This window comes from Rhinoderma darwinii, chromosome 11 (assembly GCF_050947455.1).
Source record: "Rhinoderma darwinii isolate aRhiDar2 chromosome 11, aRhiDar2.hap1, whole genome shotgun sequence".
NCBI lineage: Eukaryota > Metazoa > Chordata > Amphibia > Anura > Rhinodermatidae > Rhinoderma > Rhinoderma darwinii.
The window spans coordinates 19,097,269-19,113,099 of record NC_134697.1 but is presented as its reverse complement, the minus strand read 5'-3'; the positions used below and the strand labels follow the sequence as shown (position 1 = coordinate 19,113,099).

The following is a 15,831-nucleotide window of genomic DNA, read 5'->3' as shown; positions in this document are numbered from 1 at the left end:
AAAAGGACTGCTCCGGGCACCATCCAACCTAAGGCCAGCCCTGTGAGTTATATTATCTCCTATATCATATCTGGGTGGATATCAATAAAAAGTGGACACAGGTTGGCATGTTTTGTACCACAACATAACATGAGAAAGATATAAACCTTCTTCTCTTGCATGGTTAGGCAAATGGTATATGTAGTTCAACATGCCCCTATAAGCTTATGTTAGTACTGTAAGCTGTTATTTTGCCTTACGGGAAAAAAAATCATCTCCATTTCTGAAGGTCAGTTTTATGACTGCACCCAAGACTCCTAAAAAGGTGTGAATTCACCGGTTATTAAAAAAAGAATAATTCAATGATGTCACATAATATTGGAAATCGTAATTTATAATCCACTCTCCAATAAACAATATTTTCAGAAACTGGTGAGAAATCTTTTACCAAATTTTGGTAAGCCTCAGTTTGTTTTGGGCTTCCAGTAGTCGACGCTCACAGAGTCTTAAAGTCCGTACTGAGGTCTTATCGCACACGTTTATCTCCTCCAAGTCTCATAATGAAGTGCTGTCTGTGCTTTCAATACCAGCATCTTTGGCCATAGAGGCAAAGTGTCCTCGACTTTTCAGGAGGTTTTCTGGGTTACCGTATTCTATTATGTTACCGGAATCCAACACCATAACTCTGCAAACACAAGTAAAAAATGCATTGAATTCCTGCAGCTGAATTGTTGGATTTTACTTTAAATGTTTTATACACAGTGTACGTAAAACACTATACGTCAGCAGTAGAACGCCCTTTTATCAGATGCCCCAGTGTCCCCATAATAGTGATAGCAGTTAGTTGCTCACTGCACTTGCTGGACCTTTAAGGCCCCTTATTGTGTTAGAGCCTGGGCCCACCGGAGGGTTCTCTGGTGGGCCAGTCCAAACCTGCCTCAGATGACCTGGCACCCAAGGTACCATGAACCATAATATCAATTGTTCAGCAGTATTATTAAGACACACTTTTTGAAAATGTGATCGTATCTCGGACAAGCCCTTTAAGGCCAGCCCTGGTGAAGGCTCAGGAATGCCTATATGATATGACAATTAGATACATGAAGCGATCTAGTGAAATGCTGTGTGCCTGGCAGTTTTTGTACTTCTGCATTGAAGCCAGCAAGAGAACAGCCTGGTGGCCTAACATAGAGATCTACTGGTCTCTGCTCGGAGGTCCCGGGGTAGATCACAATCTATTGTTTGGCCACCACTTTCCTAAGTTACATAGCATGTCTTAGAACTTATTCTTGGAGAGTTTTTTTTGATTAGCAGGTTTTCAATATCAGATTAGTGAGCAGTGTCTGGTGTAAAGACAACAGGACCTAGAATGCAGATCACCGGGCATGCTCTGTGCAGACACCTAACAAGCAGGGGGTACTGTGAGGTTTGAGCTGAAAAGGCAAACCACATCTCGACTCTAATGAAGGATAGCTGTGACTCGGGACTAGTAAGTGATAAGTAATACAATGTGTTTACAAAGTGACTCCACATTATAATTTTTTGCATTGTAGAGATCATTGATAAACACACATATACACATACTTAGGCCTTATTCACACGAACGTGTTATACGTCTGTGCTACATGCGTGATTTTTCACACGCGCGTCGCACTGACCTATGTTAGTGAATGGGGCCGTTCAAACTGTCAGTGAATTTCACGCAGCGTCTGTCCGCTGCGTGACACTCATGACATGTCCTATACTTGCCCGTGTTTCGCGCAGCACGCACCTATTGAAGTCAATGGGTGCGTGCAAATCGCGCACGGCACACGGAAGCACTGGGTGCCGCGTGAGATGCGCTACAGTAGGAAAATAAATGAATGAAAACAGAAAAGCACCACGTGCTTTTCTGTTTGTAAACATAAAACCAGAGTGTCATCATGATGCCGGCTGCTCGAAAATCACGCTGCCACGCACCATATGCTGATGCTACACGGAGCTTTTGTGCGTGCAAAACGCAGCTTACGTGTGCCGAGCGTGATTTGCACGCACCCATTGACTTCAATGGGTGCGTGCAGGGCGAAATACGGGCAAATATTGGACATGTCATGCGTTTCACACAGCGCACATACGCTGCGTGAAATTCACTGACAGTCTGAACGGCCCCATTCACTAACATAGGTCCGTAGCACGGACGTATTATACGTTCATGTGAATAAGGCCTTATACATACACATTATATATATATATATATATATATATATACACACACACACGCGCACACACACACACGCACACACACACACACATACGCACATATAAACATAGATACATACATACATACATACATATATGCAGATATGCGCACACACGCACACTTTATTTTTCTCCATAGGGGGCAGTATTACAATAGTTACTGCAGATACAATAAAGAATCTACTTAGGCTAATAATTTAAATGACAACCACTTTTATGGATTAGGGTTTGTCCAAAATTTCTGTAGCATTTCCACTAAAACTAGCAGACATTCCGCTGCGGAAAAACCGCACCATTTCCTGAATTTTTTTTATTGCAGAAAATGGTACGGATTTTGCTGCGTCTTTTTCAAGTCTGTGAGATGGTGACGTCTCCTCTGAAAAATGCAGGTATTAAGTCCACTTTCCGCAGCAGGAATTTACATGCTGAGAAACAAAAAGAAACGCACCGCAGGTGAATTTCGTGGCGGAAATTTTACGCAGCGTGTGGAGGAGATTTGCCAACTCGTCTCACCCACTTTGATACTACTGTATTCCACTGCGTATTTTCTGGACGGACAATACGCAGCACTTCTGTTACATGTGAACAAGTCCTTATGCTTAGAGAGGTTGTCAGTTTTACCTATGATTATAAAAGTCTGATGTGACTGTGATAGCGTGTTATATCGAGCAGTGTTCTTACTTGTTACTGTCCATGATGGTGTGCAACCGATGTGCAATGGTCAACACTGTGCAATCTGCAAATTCACTGCGGATGGTCCTCTGGATTAAATTATCAGTTTCCAGGTCCACAGCAGCCGTGGCTTCATCCAGAATGAGGATCTTGGATTTTCGAAGTAGCGCCCGCGCCAGACACACCAGCTGCCTCTGACCGACACTGCACAGGACAACATTAGTCAAGGAAATGCAAGACAATGCGCATCGTCACAAGCAGATTCCTTATTTTAAAGATAATGGGGCACAGTTTGGAGGAGAGAAGTTTAAACGGGTTATCTGGGATTTATCTTTTTTCTTTACCTCTTTTATTCCTACTGCAGTTGTGTTACATACGTGACATGGCTGAAGCAGGAAAAGTTTTGGCCGCCGTAAAAAGCCTCGCTATGCAATGTACAATGTCCCGTACGTGGCAGAGACTGTGAGGGAGAGGGGCCCGTGTACTGTTTACATGCAGCAGCGTTTAGCTCAGTGAGCGTCGTAGGCAGGAATGGAGGAATTTATTTATTTTTAACAAACCTATTGCACAGCCCTCTTAATCTTCAAGAATAAAAGGGAATGTGAAAAAATTACAACAAAAAAAATCTTAGTGTGACCATGAATATAAAGCTTTCAGGTTTTTTTTTATTACAGGACTTGTCTCGGTTGTTTATCATGAATCCTGCAACACTTAAAGGGGTTGTCCACACACGGACAACTCGTCCTATCCACAGGATAGGTCATCCGTGTATGATCGGTGGGGGTTCGACACTTGGACCCCGCATCGATCAACTGTTCCGGCTGCCTCTGGACACCAGATGTCCATGCCGGAAGCAGATGGCTGTGGTCAAGGAATAGCGGTCGAACTGCGGTACCGAGTCATCTGCTTCCGGCTCCAAATACTGCATACCCTTCATAACAGCCGGCGTGCAGAGCAGCTGATCGGTGCGGGGTCCGGGTGTCGGACCCCCACCAATCATCCACTGATGACCTCTCCTGTGGCTAGGTCATCAGTTGTCTGTGCATGGTCAATTCCTTTAAGGTCTCAGACATCGAAAAATTTGATTGCAGTTTTTACAAAATGACAGTTTTAAAGGAACACTCCAGGCCAAACTGATACTGTGTTATGGCTATTGCAGGGTCTGAGGGGCGGTGCCTGACACAGGGATTCAAAGAACACCAAAGAGAAAATCCCTGTGTCAGGCTCCGCCCTCTCAGGAACTGCGCTGCAGATAACACAGTGTGTCAGGCTTGTGTTCTTTTAATAAATCTGCTTCATTTTCATTGTGGCTTAACAAGTGTCATCTAGCCAAGGGGGTCGGGTCAATTTTGGCGACTTTGTTAAGCTGCTTGACTTGTAAGAAGGAGCAATACAAGATGGAAGACTCTCCGGTATGCTGTGTGCGCTTACCTCAGGTTCTCTCCTCCTTCGCTCACTTCATAGAAGAGCTTTTCTTGTAGCCCTTCTACATATGGTTTGAGGTGAGAGAGTTCAAGAGATTTCCAGATTTCCTCATCCGTGTACTGGTCAAATGGGTCCAAATTCATCCTCAGTGTCCCAGAAAACAGCACAGGGTCCTACAGAGGAACGTTACACTGTGAGCAATGAAAGGCCAATGTACTGCAAGTTACCCAGGCAGTAATATCACTGGGGCTTTACAGCAGCCAAACTGGAGTGTACAAGATCAAAATATAGACCACGCTTTTCTCAGATTTCTCTCTCTCTCTAGAACAGTCCACCTTTACCTTTTCCACATGTCACTGAATATGAATGGTTGATGTGACAGCAATGTCAACTTGCTAGGGGGACCAGAGCACCCATTTGTCTACAACATTATGTAAACACAGATAGTACTGCCTCATTGTCTCTCGCTACAAATGATGTAGATACAGATAGTACTGCCTCCCGGTCTCTCACTGTAAATTATGTAGGTACGGATAACACTGCCTCCCTGTCTCTCTCAGTAAATGTTATAGGTACAGATAGTACTGCCTACCTTTCTCCCTGTAAATGATATAGTTACAGATAGTACTACATCCTTATCTCTCCCTGTAAATGATGTAGATAAAAATAGTACTGCCTCCCTGTCCTTTCTTCTTGTAAATGATATAGGCCCAGATAGTACTGCATCCCTGTCTCTCTCTCTCTCTGTAAAAGCCCTTTTACACCGGTCGATAAGCGGCCGGTGCAGTGTGTCGATCAACGAGCCATCATTGATCGGCGCTCGTTTGCTCCTGTCACACGGAGCTATGGATGGGGACGAGCGGTCATTACCACGATCGCTTGTCCCCATCGATTATCATCATGTCGGCAGCGCGTCTGCCTGTTTAGATAGGGAGATGTGCTGCCGACAGTGATAATATTTAACTTTTTTGAGACGATACGATCAGCAGATGATCGAGCTGTTCAATTATCGGCAATGAGCGTTATATTAATGCTCGTCTGCCTGATAATCGTCCTGTGTAAAACCCCCTTAGGGTATGTGCACACGATAGCAGGCATTTACGTGTGAAAAGACAGACTGTTTTCAGGAGAAAACAGCTGCCTCGTTTCACACGTAAATGCTCCTCCTCGTATTATGCGAGGCGTCTGTGACGCTCGTAAATCTTGAGCTGCTCTTCATTGAGTTCAATGAGGAACGGCTCAAATTACGTTGCAAAGAAGTGCCCTGCATATAATGTATATAAGTGTCCCGCATATAATGTATATAAGTGTCCCGCATATAATGTATATAAGTGTCCCGCAGATAATGTATATAAGTGTCCCGCATATAATGTATATAAGTGTCCCGCATATAATGTATATAAGTGTCCCGCATATAATGTATATAAGTGTCCCGCATATAATGTATATAAGTGCCCCGCATATAATGTATATAAGTGCCCCGCATATAATGTATATAAGTGTCCCGCATATAATGTATATAAGTGTCCCGCATATAATGTATATAAGTGTCCCGCATATAATGTATATAAGTGTCCCGCATATAATGTATATAAGTGTCCCGCATATAATGTATATAAGTGTCCCGCATATAATGTATATAAGTGTCCCGCATATAATGTATATAAGTGTCCCGCATATAATGTATATATGTGTCCCGCATATAATGTATATAAGTGTCCCGCATATAATGTATATAAGTGTCCCGCATATAATGTATATATGTGTCCCGCATATAATGTATATAAGTGTCCCGCATATAATGTATATAAGTGTCCCGCATATAATGTATATAAGTGTCCCGCATATAATGTATATAAGTGTCCCGCATATAATGTATATAAGTGTCCCGCATATAATGTATATAAGTGTCCCGCATATAATGTATATAAGTGTCCCGCATATAATGTATATAAGTGTCCCGCATATAATGTATAGAAGTGTCCCGCATATAATGTATATAAGTGTCCCGCATATAATGTATAGAAGTGTCCCGCATATAATGTATAGAAGTGTCCCGCATATAATGTATAGAAGTGTCCCGCATATAATGTATATAAGTGTCCCGCACATAATGTATATAAGTGTCCTGCATATAATGTATATAAGTGTCCCGCATATAATGTATATAAGTGTCCCGCATATAATGTATATAAGTGTCCCGCATATAATGTATATAAGTGTCCCGCACATAATGTATATAAGTGTCCTGCACTTCTTTTGACGAGGCAGTCCATTTACGTGTCGTCGTTTGACAGCTGTCAAACGACGACGCGTAAATGACAGGTCGTCGGCACAGTACGTCGGCAAACCCATTCAAATGAATGGGCAGATGTTTGCCGACGTATTGTAGCCCTATTTTCAGGCGTAAATCGAGGCATAATACGCCTCATTTACGCCTGAAAATAGGTCGTGTGAACCCAGCCTAAGTGTTGTAGGTACTGATCGTACTGCCTTCCTCTCTTTCCCTGTAAATGATGTAGGTAAAGAGAGTACTACATTCTTGTCTCCCCCTCTAAATGATGTAGATACAGATAGTGCTGTCTCCCTGTAAATTATATAGGTATAGATAGTACTGCCTCTCCCTCTCAGGCTGGGTTCACACGTGGCGGAATTTCACTTAAATTCCGCTGCGGACACTCCGCAGCGTTAATCCGCAGCGGTGCCGTTTGTCCATTGACTTACACTTTAATTTAGCAGTGTTCGTTTAGACGAGGCGTAAAATTCCGCTGCGGAGCATAGGCTGCGGAGCGGAATTTGGTGTCCGCAGCATGCTCTGTCTGTTGCGGAGCAGTGGCGGACTCATGGCGGAATTTCTCCATTGACTTCAATGGAGAGTCAAAATTCCGCAATGAAGTCCGCAGATCTTATGTGTGGTGCGGAGCGTATTGGTTTTACTACCATGACATTTCTTCATTCTGGCTGGACCTATGTATTTCTAGGTCTACAGCCAGACTGAGGAAGTCAATGGGGCTCCCGTAATGACGGGAGCGTTGCTAGGAGACGTCTGTAAATAGTCACTGTCCAGGGTGCTGAAAGAGTTAAGCGATCGGCAGTAACTGTTTCTGCACCCGGGACAGTGACTACCGATCCCAATATACATGTATCTGTAAAAAAACATATAAGTTCATACTTACCGAGAACTCCCTGCGTCTGTCTCCAGTCCGGCCTCCCAGGATGACGTTTCAGTGTAAGTGACGGCTGCAGCCAATCACAGGCCAAGCACAGGCTGCAGCGGTCACATGGACTGGCGCGTCATCCAGGGAGGTCGGGCTGGATGCCGAAAGAGGGACGCGTCACCAAGACAACGGCCGGTAAGTATGAAAATCGTTTACTTTCACTAGGGAAAGTGCTGTCCCTTCTCTCTATCCTGCACTGATAGGGAGAAGGGAAGCACTTTTCCCGCAGTCCGCAGCAGCTAGTCCGCATCAATGTACTGCACATTTTGTGCAGATCCGCAGCAGAATCTGCAACGCAGATTCTGTGCGGCATTGATGCGGACAGTTGCGGAGGAAATCCGCCACGTGTGGTCATGCCCTCACTGTAAATGATGTAGGTACAGATGGTACTGCCTCCCTGTTTCTCTTTGCAAATTATGTGGGTACACATAGGCCTGTCTCCAGTGGCGGACCCAGACAGTGGGCCCCTGTGCAAGAACAGTATATGGGCCCCTGGCTCTCCAATATTTTATCATAAATCACCTCCTTATGTCTCCCTAACAACCCATCAGTAACTGTTAGCCATAAAATTCATCATCTCGGGCATTTACGTGCTATCTAACAGACATAAGAAAGTTGCTTTGAGGTTACAGTGGCCCCCTTATCTACTGGACCCCTGTGCAGCTGCACAGGTTGCACCAATAGTATGCCCCCCCTGACTGTCTCCCGGTCTCTCCTTTTACATTATGTAAGCACAGATCGTACTGCCTTCCTGTCCTGAAGCTGATTACAGATTTTTTTTTTTTATCTTCAAGTTACTTTACTAGATTTGTTTTTCCTTCTTGTAACTTTTACGACATAGTTTGCTTTACGTTCCGTTTATCATCATGTATTGACAGGCAGATTTATTTTCATTGTACCCTTTATATAAGATTGTTTTCAGGGAAAAGATGGCAAAAGATCTACAAAGTCTTCAAGGACAAAGAAAGTGAACTGCAATAATTCTAGGGCTACTTGTTGACCTTGGCCGTGCCAAAGGTCGCAGCAAACTTGGCCGTGCAACAGGTGTCGTGGCCAAAGTCGCTGTGTAGCCCTAGCTTTACACAGGTTCCTAAATCTGATTAAAGCATTTAGGAAAAATGTTATGGAATCTTTTTGAACCACAGAATGTTGGGGGTCAGTTACATTAATTTATTTCCCATTGAGTAAAACAAAGTTACCCCACCGTTGGGTGAGCCACCATTGTGTCCATATCATAGTGAACAGAATATTTTTCTGGCATCGTAATCGTTCCGTCTCACCGAACAAAGGATATTTGTTGTAGGATACATTGAAACGTTGCCAACATTTAACAATATTCTCAATACTCCATGTAAGCGACGTAATCCTTAAATATTAGATATCCACATGCTGTTAAGCTGCCAGTGAAAATTAATTTTAGAAGCCTTGCCAGGAAATTCCCACCAAACATCAAGGTAACGGATAAACGCAAATGTAACTTCGCTGAGTAAACAGTCGCCGTTCAGTGTTTACGTGTGTAACTGCTGCCATCTAGTGTTGTGTTAGTGAAGTGCAAATTGAAAAGCAATTTTCTGTGGCTTTATATCAATAGTTAATGTCTGCTAAAGATCTAATGCGCATGAGGACTATCCCACCCCTTGGGCATCTGCTCTGAGGTATAGCTTGAAGTTCTTGGGCCCCAATGCAGAATTTGTACCAGGGCCCCCCGCATGCCATTTATGAAACTAATATCTTCCTATGTGGCAGAAGGGCCTTTGGCATTTTTTAGGTACCAGGGTTGAAAGTTTGAAACGGTATTCCCACCTTAGACATTTCCATAACTCCCATTGAAGTGAATCGAGGGAGCCAGGCACCTCTCCATTCATTCTCCACCTGGATGCAACGTCCGCCTCACTAGAAGGGATGATGTCGGGTGACCAATGTTTTTGAGATAGAAGTGGGTCCCAGAGCTGGCACCCGCATCTATCAGTCTCTATAGCATATACTGAGAATATGCCATTAATGTCTGCGTTGGGAATAACCTTTTAAGTAAATACTCACCCAATACCATTTTGTTATATCTAAATAGATCCAAAATTAAGTGCTGATTAATTTCTTAATATATATCTTTATCAAAACTCTGTCTGCCTGCTGTAGCCACTAGGTGGAGCTCATGAGATTACTATGCACATTTATACATTGAACTAAATAACACAGTATGCATCTAAGCTCCCCCTAGTGGTGACTGCAGACAGTCAGGATTTTATTGTTTAACTTTAAGTCTATACAGTGGATTTGGAGATCTCTAAAAACAGAATGGAGCTCTGACCGCTAAAAAGATATGTTATTAAATGAAGCAGTACAGGATGTTGGCCCTAAAAACTAAATAGTGTTAAAATATGAACACTAAATTAAGATCAACCATGAATTATGGGTATTGCCATTATGTGATTTACCTGAGGAATTATAGTCAGTTTGTTGCGCAGATCATGGAGGCCAATGCTGGAGACGTCCAGACCATCAATGAGTATCTTCCCTCCATCTGCCTCGATGATCCTGAAGAGGCAGTTAGTAAGTGACGATTTTCCAGCTCCGGTCCTTCCCACTATTCCCACCTGGTGATCAGATCCACAGTTACATGAAAAGGTCACATATTAGTATTCCATTTATAGATGTAGCAGAGATGAATTTGTCATTTAACGCTTTGCAGATCCGGAGTCACAGCCTGTATTATTCACACTTCCATATGTATTGGATCCAAATTGATTTTATGTTTTTTTTCATTGAAAGAACGGAGCCAGGACAGGTTTTATTCCATTTTTTACGCGCATGCCATTTTTTTTCAATATGCAGCATGTTCCAACAGATACGTATTGGCCCATAGAAGTTAAAGGTGTTGAATTTAAAAACACATGTTCTATTTTTGCATAGTTAACACGTGCGTAATTGTTCTGTTTTTTACATTTATACATCATGAAACTTTCCAAAAACAGCACAAAAAAGTTATTTCTTAAGCAAAAACGTAACAAATACAAATGAAAAGTGGATACAATATGGAAACAGATAATTAGAAAAAAGATCCGTATTGAGCATCCCCGAATTATCATACCCAAGTGTGAAGAACACCTTATAGTATCAGTCAACAGCCTGTCAGCAGAAACCTCTACTCTAAGAATTTATATAATACAATTATCTGTGTCGCACTGGAATCTGGGAGAGTTAAGGTGGCCATACACATTCAATAGATGCCGGCCGACCATAAAATGTGTATCCTTTTGTTCTCAGGGAGGATAAGCCGTCGCCAGAGGTATCAGGCAGCGGCTTCCATTCTTCTCCCTATTGAGAACACACGCACTGCATGCTCGGCCGAGGGGAGCGTGCATGTGTATAGGGGGATCGAGAGGAATAGCAGTCCAATGAACTGTCGCTCGCTGGAGCCAGGTAAACAAAAACCAGGAAAGCGACAAAGCGGAGTGCGGCAGGGGGTGGGTTCAGTGACTATTACTTTTTAGTTATTTTAAACCATTGTCCGCCATTTCCAAAATTGGCATAGTGTTGGAAAAAATGTGCAGAGGTAATACAATTACCTTTTATGCATGAGAGAAGTAAAGATTAATAATCATCGTCCTGTATTTCACCAATAACATTATATCGCACTTTACCTTCTCCATACTGTTAACTGTGCATGAAATCCCATGTAGAACAAGGTCTAATTCAGAGCGATAACGAGCCTTGTAGTCCACAAACTGCACAACACCTTTATCTGGCCAGTCCTCTGGAGGGCGCTCCTGAGTCACCCACTCTGCCTGAGAAGTAAACAGAAAAGATTAACATTCTACTCTCTAGATTCCTTATACATGTGAAATGTAATCTACATGAATACAACCAGTGGGACCAGTGCACAAATTATAGCTAAAATCTCAAGTAAATATAAGCCCTTAAGATGTAATATTTTCTATCCCCTGGGCCAATCTCTCAACCTAAAAAAGATGTAAGTTATAAAAGCCTGAAGAGGACAACTGAAGGACTTATATTTATTGGCGAGTTGCAGGGGAAACAGTGCAAACCAATAAGTTACAGCGAATCTCCCAAAGCTGATTGTGCGCCTGAATTTCTTTGTGCCGTATTAACTGTGTACACTTTTTTTTTTACTCGGCTGTTTGTTCTCCAGACCTTTTATGCAATTCATTTCTGGGACAGGAAGTAGCTGTCTGAAAGTTATCACTGTCAGCCATATTAACTCTCATGCGGCTGCTTTCTGTCACCAATTCACCGGAGGCTCCTCCTAGTCCCTTTCAGCTGTCCCTAACAGTCTATATCAGAGTGAGCACCCCCCCCCCCCCACCCTATTCCCATCTTCCCATCACTCTCCCTTTCCAGGTTTATTTGTCCATCAGGAATGTTTCAAACAGACAAGAGCCTTCTGTAATGTTACTAGGAAATATTTTAAACCACTTGAAAAACAAGAAATGTTGGGAAGTGTGGGTGACGGTGTCATCAGGGAGGCAGGAAGTAGCTAGCTCCTCCTCATACTCAATAGAACTCAAAATAAAAGGCAAAACTGTATGAAAAGAGGTAAGACAGGGATTTTAAAGGGGTTTTCCAATCCTTTTTTTTTTTTGTAATGCACTCTGACTATATTTTTCTCAATTAAAATAATTTTTTGTATCATTACGCTGTATTGTTAACCTTTTGAGGTTTGTTTACCTCGGTATGTTTGCTCCCCTTCTCTTCCTGTCTTTCTCCTCCCTGCATGCACCGCTTGTGTCCCAGCATGCAATGTGCCGGCAACAGGGACTTACTCCGCCCACTCCACCCAGCTCTAATAAAGTTGTAAACTCCGTCGCCATTTTAGTGCTCTCATTATATTTTCTATTGGTAGGGAATGGCCCATGCGCAATACACGTCGGTTTAGCTGACAGTAGAAGCCGCAGGCATATCAGATAGTAGTGTCAACCACGCACGCATTGTACAACCCCTAAACACATGGTACCGTTATGTCATTTGTGACGTGACCGTACAGTCACGGAACAGGAAACCGGAACTTAGAGCTCATGGACGGGGCTGGGGAGGAATTTAGATTTTCGGGTTAGCGAGCGGTCACGTGACAGAATATGCGATACGCCGCTAGGAACATCGGATCAAACGTAAGTATATTGCAAAAATATTTGTTTTGCATTGTTTAGTTTAATTGAATTGTATGGTTTGGTTCAGGAAGACCCAGTTTTTGTAGTTGATCCATGTTACAAACAGGTCTACAGCGTTAGTCAATGTTTCTTTGAACACATCCTCAGAACTTACTTCATTCTCTACTTTTATGTATTCATCCACACGCTCAACAGCAACAATATTGGTCTCCAGCTCAGACGTCATCCGTACCAACCAGTTCAGTGTCTGAGTAATCTGTAAAAAAAAAAAGAAATAAACATTATAAAATATGGGGTTGTTGCTATATCACAGAAATAAGGCGTTATAATGTTTGTACAGAGATGTAGCCTGAAGCTCCTGGGCTCGGATGTAAAATCTGTACCGGGGTCCCCCCTCTTGGCATCACGTGCCATGATGTGCAATGACTTCACATTGTGTAGATAGCGGTGTCTACTCTTATCGCACCTTTGTACTGACCCGTTATTAAACATTTATATATCAAAAAGGCCAATGGGCCTCCTCGGCATCAGGACACTTGTGCAACTGCAACCTCTACACCAGTTCACATCGATATACCATAATTTAACTATTTTCTTTTTTCTCTTTTTGACTTTCTGTCATCCTAGAGGACAGCTGAGGTTGACCTTGTTCTTCTTCTCCTCTCCAATGGTATGGTAAATCTGGAGAACTAGGTAAAGGGTCAGGGCACACGTCTCTACACATGGTGGGCAAACAAGGGCTTGGTCTAGTGGTGTAAATCAGCACCAGTAGAGAAACTCATACATTTTTGCTATAAGCTCTCATCCCCCTTTATGAACACCCTAGATGTAACCCTAGATTTATCTTATTGTTTCAGCCTTTCTGGCTTAGTGTGACTCACATTGAGAGCGGAGGAGATGGATAGTCCAACAGTCCCACTGTCCACCGTGCCACGGGCTAACACAGCGAACAGTGCGGCGAAAAACACAGTCAGGTTCCCTACAAACTCAAGACGAATGGCCAGCCACCTGTAGACAATACCACACAATAAAGAGATTACTATTGATTTTTCCTGATTATTAATACGGAAATTATTAATACGGAAATTAAAATGTACAAAGTTTCACATGACTTATGGATTTCTTACCTGTTGGAGACAACCCAGGAGTAGACACTCTTCTGATTGATATCTAAGGTGTCTTCATTGTACTGGAGGAACCTCTGCTGATGTCCATAAGCTCGGATGACTGACAGGCCAGAGACTGTCTCCCCAAAGTGAGAATAGATGGGTGACCTTGTGACTGAATCCAGACGTCTCAGCTGACGTGAGGTGGTGACATAAAACCTCTATAGACGTAATGACAATTTATTACTATTACTATCTCTGTTTTGTTTTTTAAGTATGTGCATATATAAAAAAAATACAGGTATTTAGAATCACTTATGATCATGTGTCAATATGAACACTCTGGGTAAAACGTAATTATACACAGTGTTACGCCTAGTACAGGGGGCGGAGCCTGACACAGGGATTCAAAGAACACCAAAGAGAGATTTCCTTTGTCATGCCCCGCCCCCTCACACCCTATATGGAGTATAACACGTTTGCCTAGTGCTCCTTTAATTTGATGTTGTAGGCCATTTGATATACAATTTTATCTCTTTATACTGAATTTTCCATAATGATCCATAAGTTAGGACCTCAGCTACTGGATGTTTCTAAATGGCCCAGATTCTCCAAATTGGTGGCCAAATATACGGACCATATACCCTAAACCCTCTTAGCTTTAAATAAGGGGAGGACTCAAGATTCTGGATAGAATATTTTAAGTCCCACCATGTGAGATATTTAGCCCCCCAACCAGATAGGTAGTCATTTGGTCAATGCAGTTGCTCCCGCTAACCTCTATTTGCTAGAACATTTTATAGGGGCCCTGCTGGGGACTTAAAAGTCTAAAGAATTAAACGTTTATTGACCCTGCAAAGAAATTTTAGCGTTTTTGTGTCCTTCGGCAAGTCACATTCCCAGTCCCTTGTGTTGCAGATATTTCCACAACTTCCGAACTGGTGGCTTTATCTGGACCTCAAGGAACTTTAACTTACCCTTGAAAGAATGTATCAGAAAAAAAATAAAACTTTGACCATCACAAGTACAGCTATAAAACTGGACTTCCTAGGGAACCTGGGAAAAGTGAGACCTTGTTCATACACCATGAAAAATTAAGAACGGAAGCAAATACTTACCTGGACAAAATAATAGAAAATGGTCAGTGGTATGATGACAGCGGCAAAGATGGGTGTGGCCAAGCAGATCACGAACAGGGTGCTGATCACTCCCAAGATGCAAGAGATCCAGCTACGGAACGACATGGGGATGGTTTCATCCACAGTGAAGATATCCTGGAAGCACATTACATACACTGCGATAAGATGATAACGTCCTTTTTATTTGACAAGCAGTAGTAATATGTTGGTCTATATAGGTTCACTTAAACTCTCCTAAATAGAAATATAATAAACGTTCTGCTGCAGTCCCCAGGTGATCCAGATTACTTCCAAATTGATGTTACATCACACTATGGCCTCATTTACACGAGCGTGTGCGTTTTGCGCGAGCAAAAAAACGCAGCGTTTTGCGTGCGCAAAAGGCACTTGACAGCTCCGTGTGTCATCAGTGTATGATCCGCGGCGGCGTGATTTTCGCGCAGCCGCCATCATAGAGATGAGGCTAGTCGACGTCAGTCACTGTCCAGGGTGCTGAAAGAGTTAACTGATCGGCAGTAACTCTTTCAGCACCCTCGACAGTGAATTCCGATCACAATATACACCAACCTGTGAATCAAAAAAAGACATTCATACTTACCATGAACTTCCTGCTTCCTCCAGTCCGGTCTCCCGGCCGTTGCCTTGGTGACGCGTCCCTCTCTTGACATCCGGCCCCACCTCCCTGGATGACGCGGCAGTCCATGTGACCGCTGCAGCCTGTGATTGGCTGCAGCCTGTGCTTGGCCTGTGATTGGCTGCAGCTGTCACTTGGACTGAATTGTCATCCCGGGAGGTCAGACTGGAGGAAGAAGCCGGGAGTTATCGGTAAGTCAGAACTTCTTTTTTTTTTACACGTTCATGTATATTGTAATCGGAAGTCACTGTCCAGGGTACTGAAACAGTTTAACTCTTTCAGCACCATGGACAG

At 43.0% G+C, this 15,831-nt stretch overlaps 1 protein-coding gene across 1 annotated transcript in view; it reads right to left on the bottom strand.

Annotated features, from left to right (window-relative positions):
• Nucleotides 1-309: 309 nt before the first annotated feature.
• ABCC2 (ATP binding cassette subfamily C member 2) overlaps nt 310-15,831 on the bottom strand; it is a 44,419-nt gene continuing 28,897 nt past the window's right edge. Inside the window, exons 24-32 of the mRNA XM_075843097.1 lie at nt 14,883-15,038; nt 13,786-13,985; nt 13,540-13,666; nt 12,813-12,914; nt 11,174-11,317; nt 9,968-10,126; nt 4,321-4,487; nt 2,899-3,093; nt 310-664 (exon numbers count right to left, since the gene is read on the bottom strand). Coding sequence (XP_075699212.1) covers nt 535-664; nt 2,899-3,093; nt 4,321-4,487; nt 9,968-10,126; nt 11,174-11,317; nt 12,813-12,914; nt 13,540-13,666; nt 13,786-13,985; nt 14,883-15,038 — 1,380 coding nt within the window. The 3' untranslated portion in view covers nt 310-534. The remainder of the gene's footprint in view (nt 665-2,898; nt 3,094-4,320; nt 4,488-9,967; nt 10,127-11,173; nt 11,318-12,812; nt 12,915-13,539; nt 13,667-13,785; nt 13,986-14,882; nt 15,039-15,831) is intronic.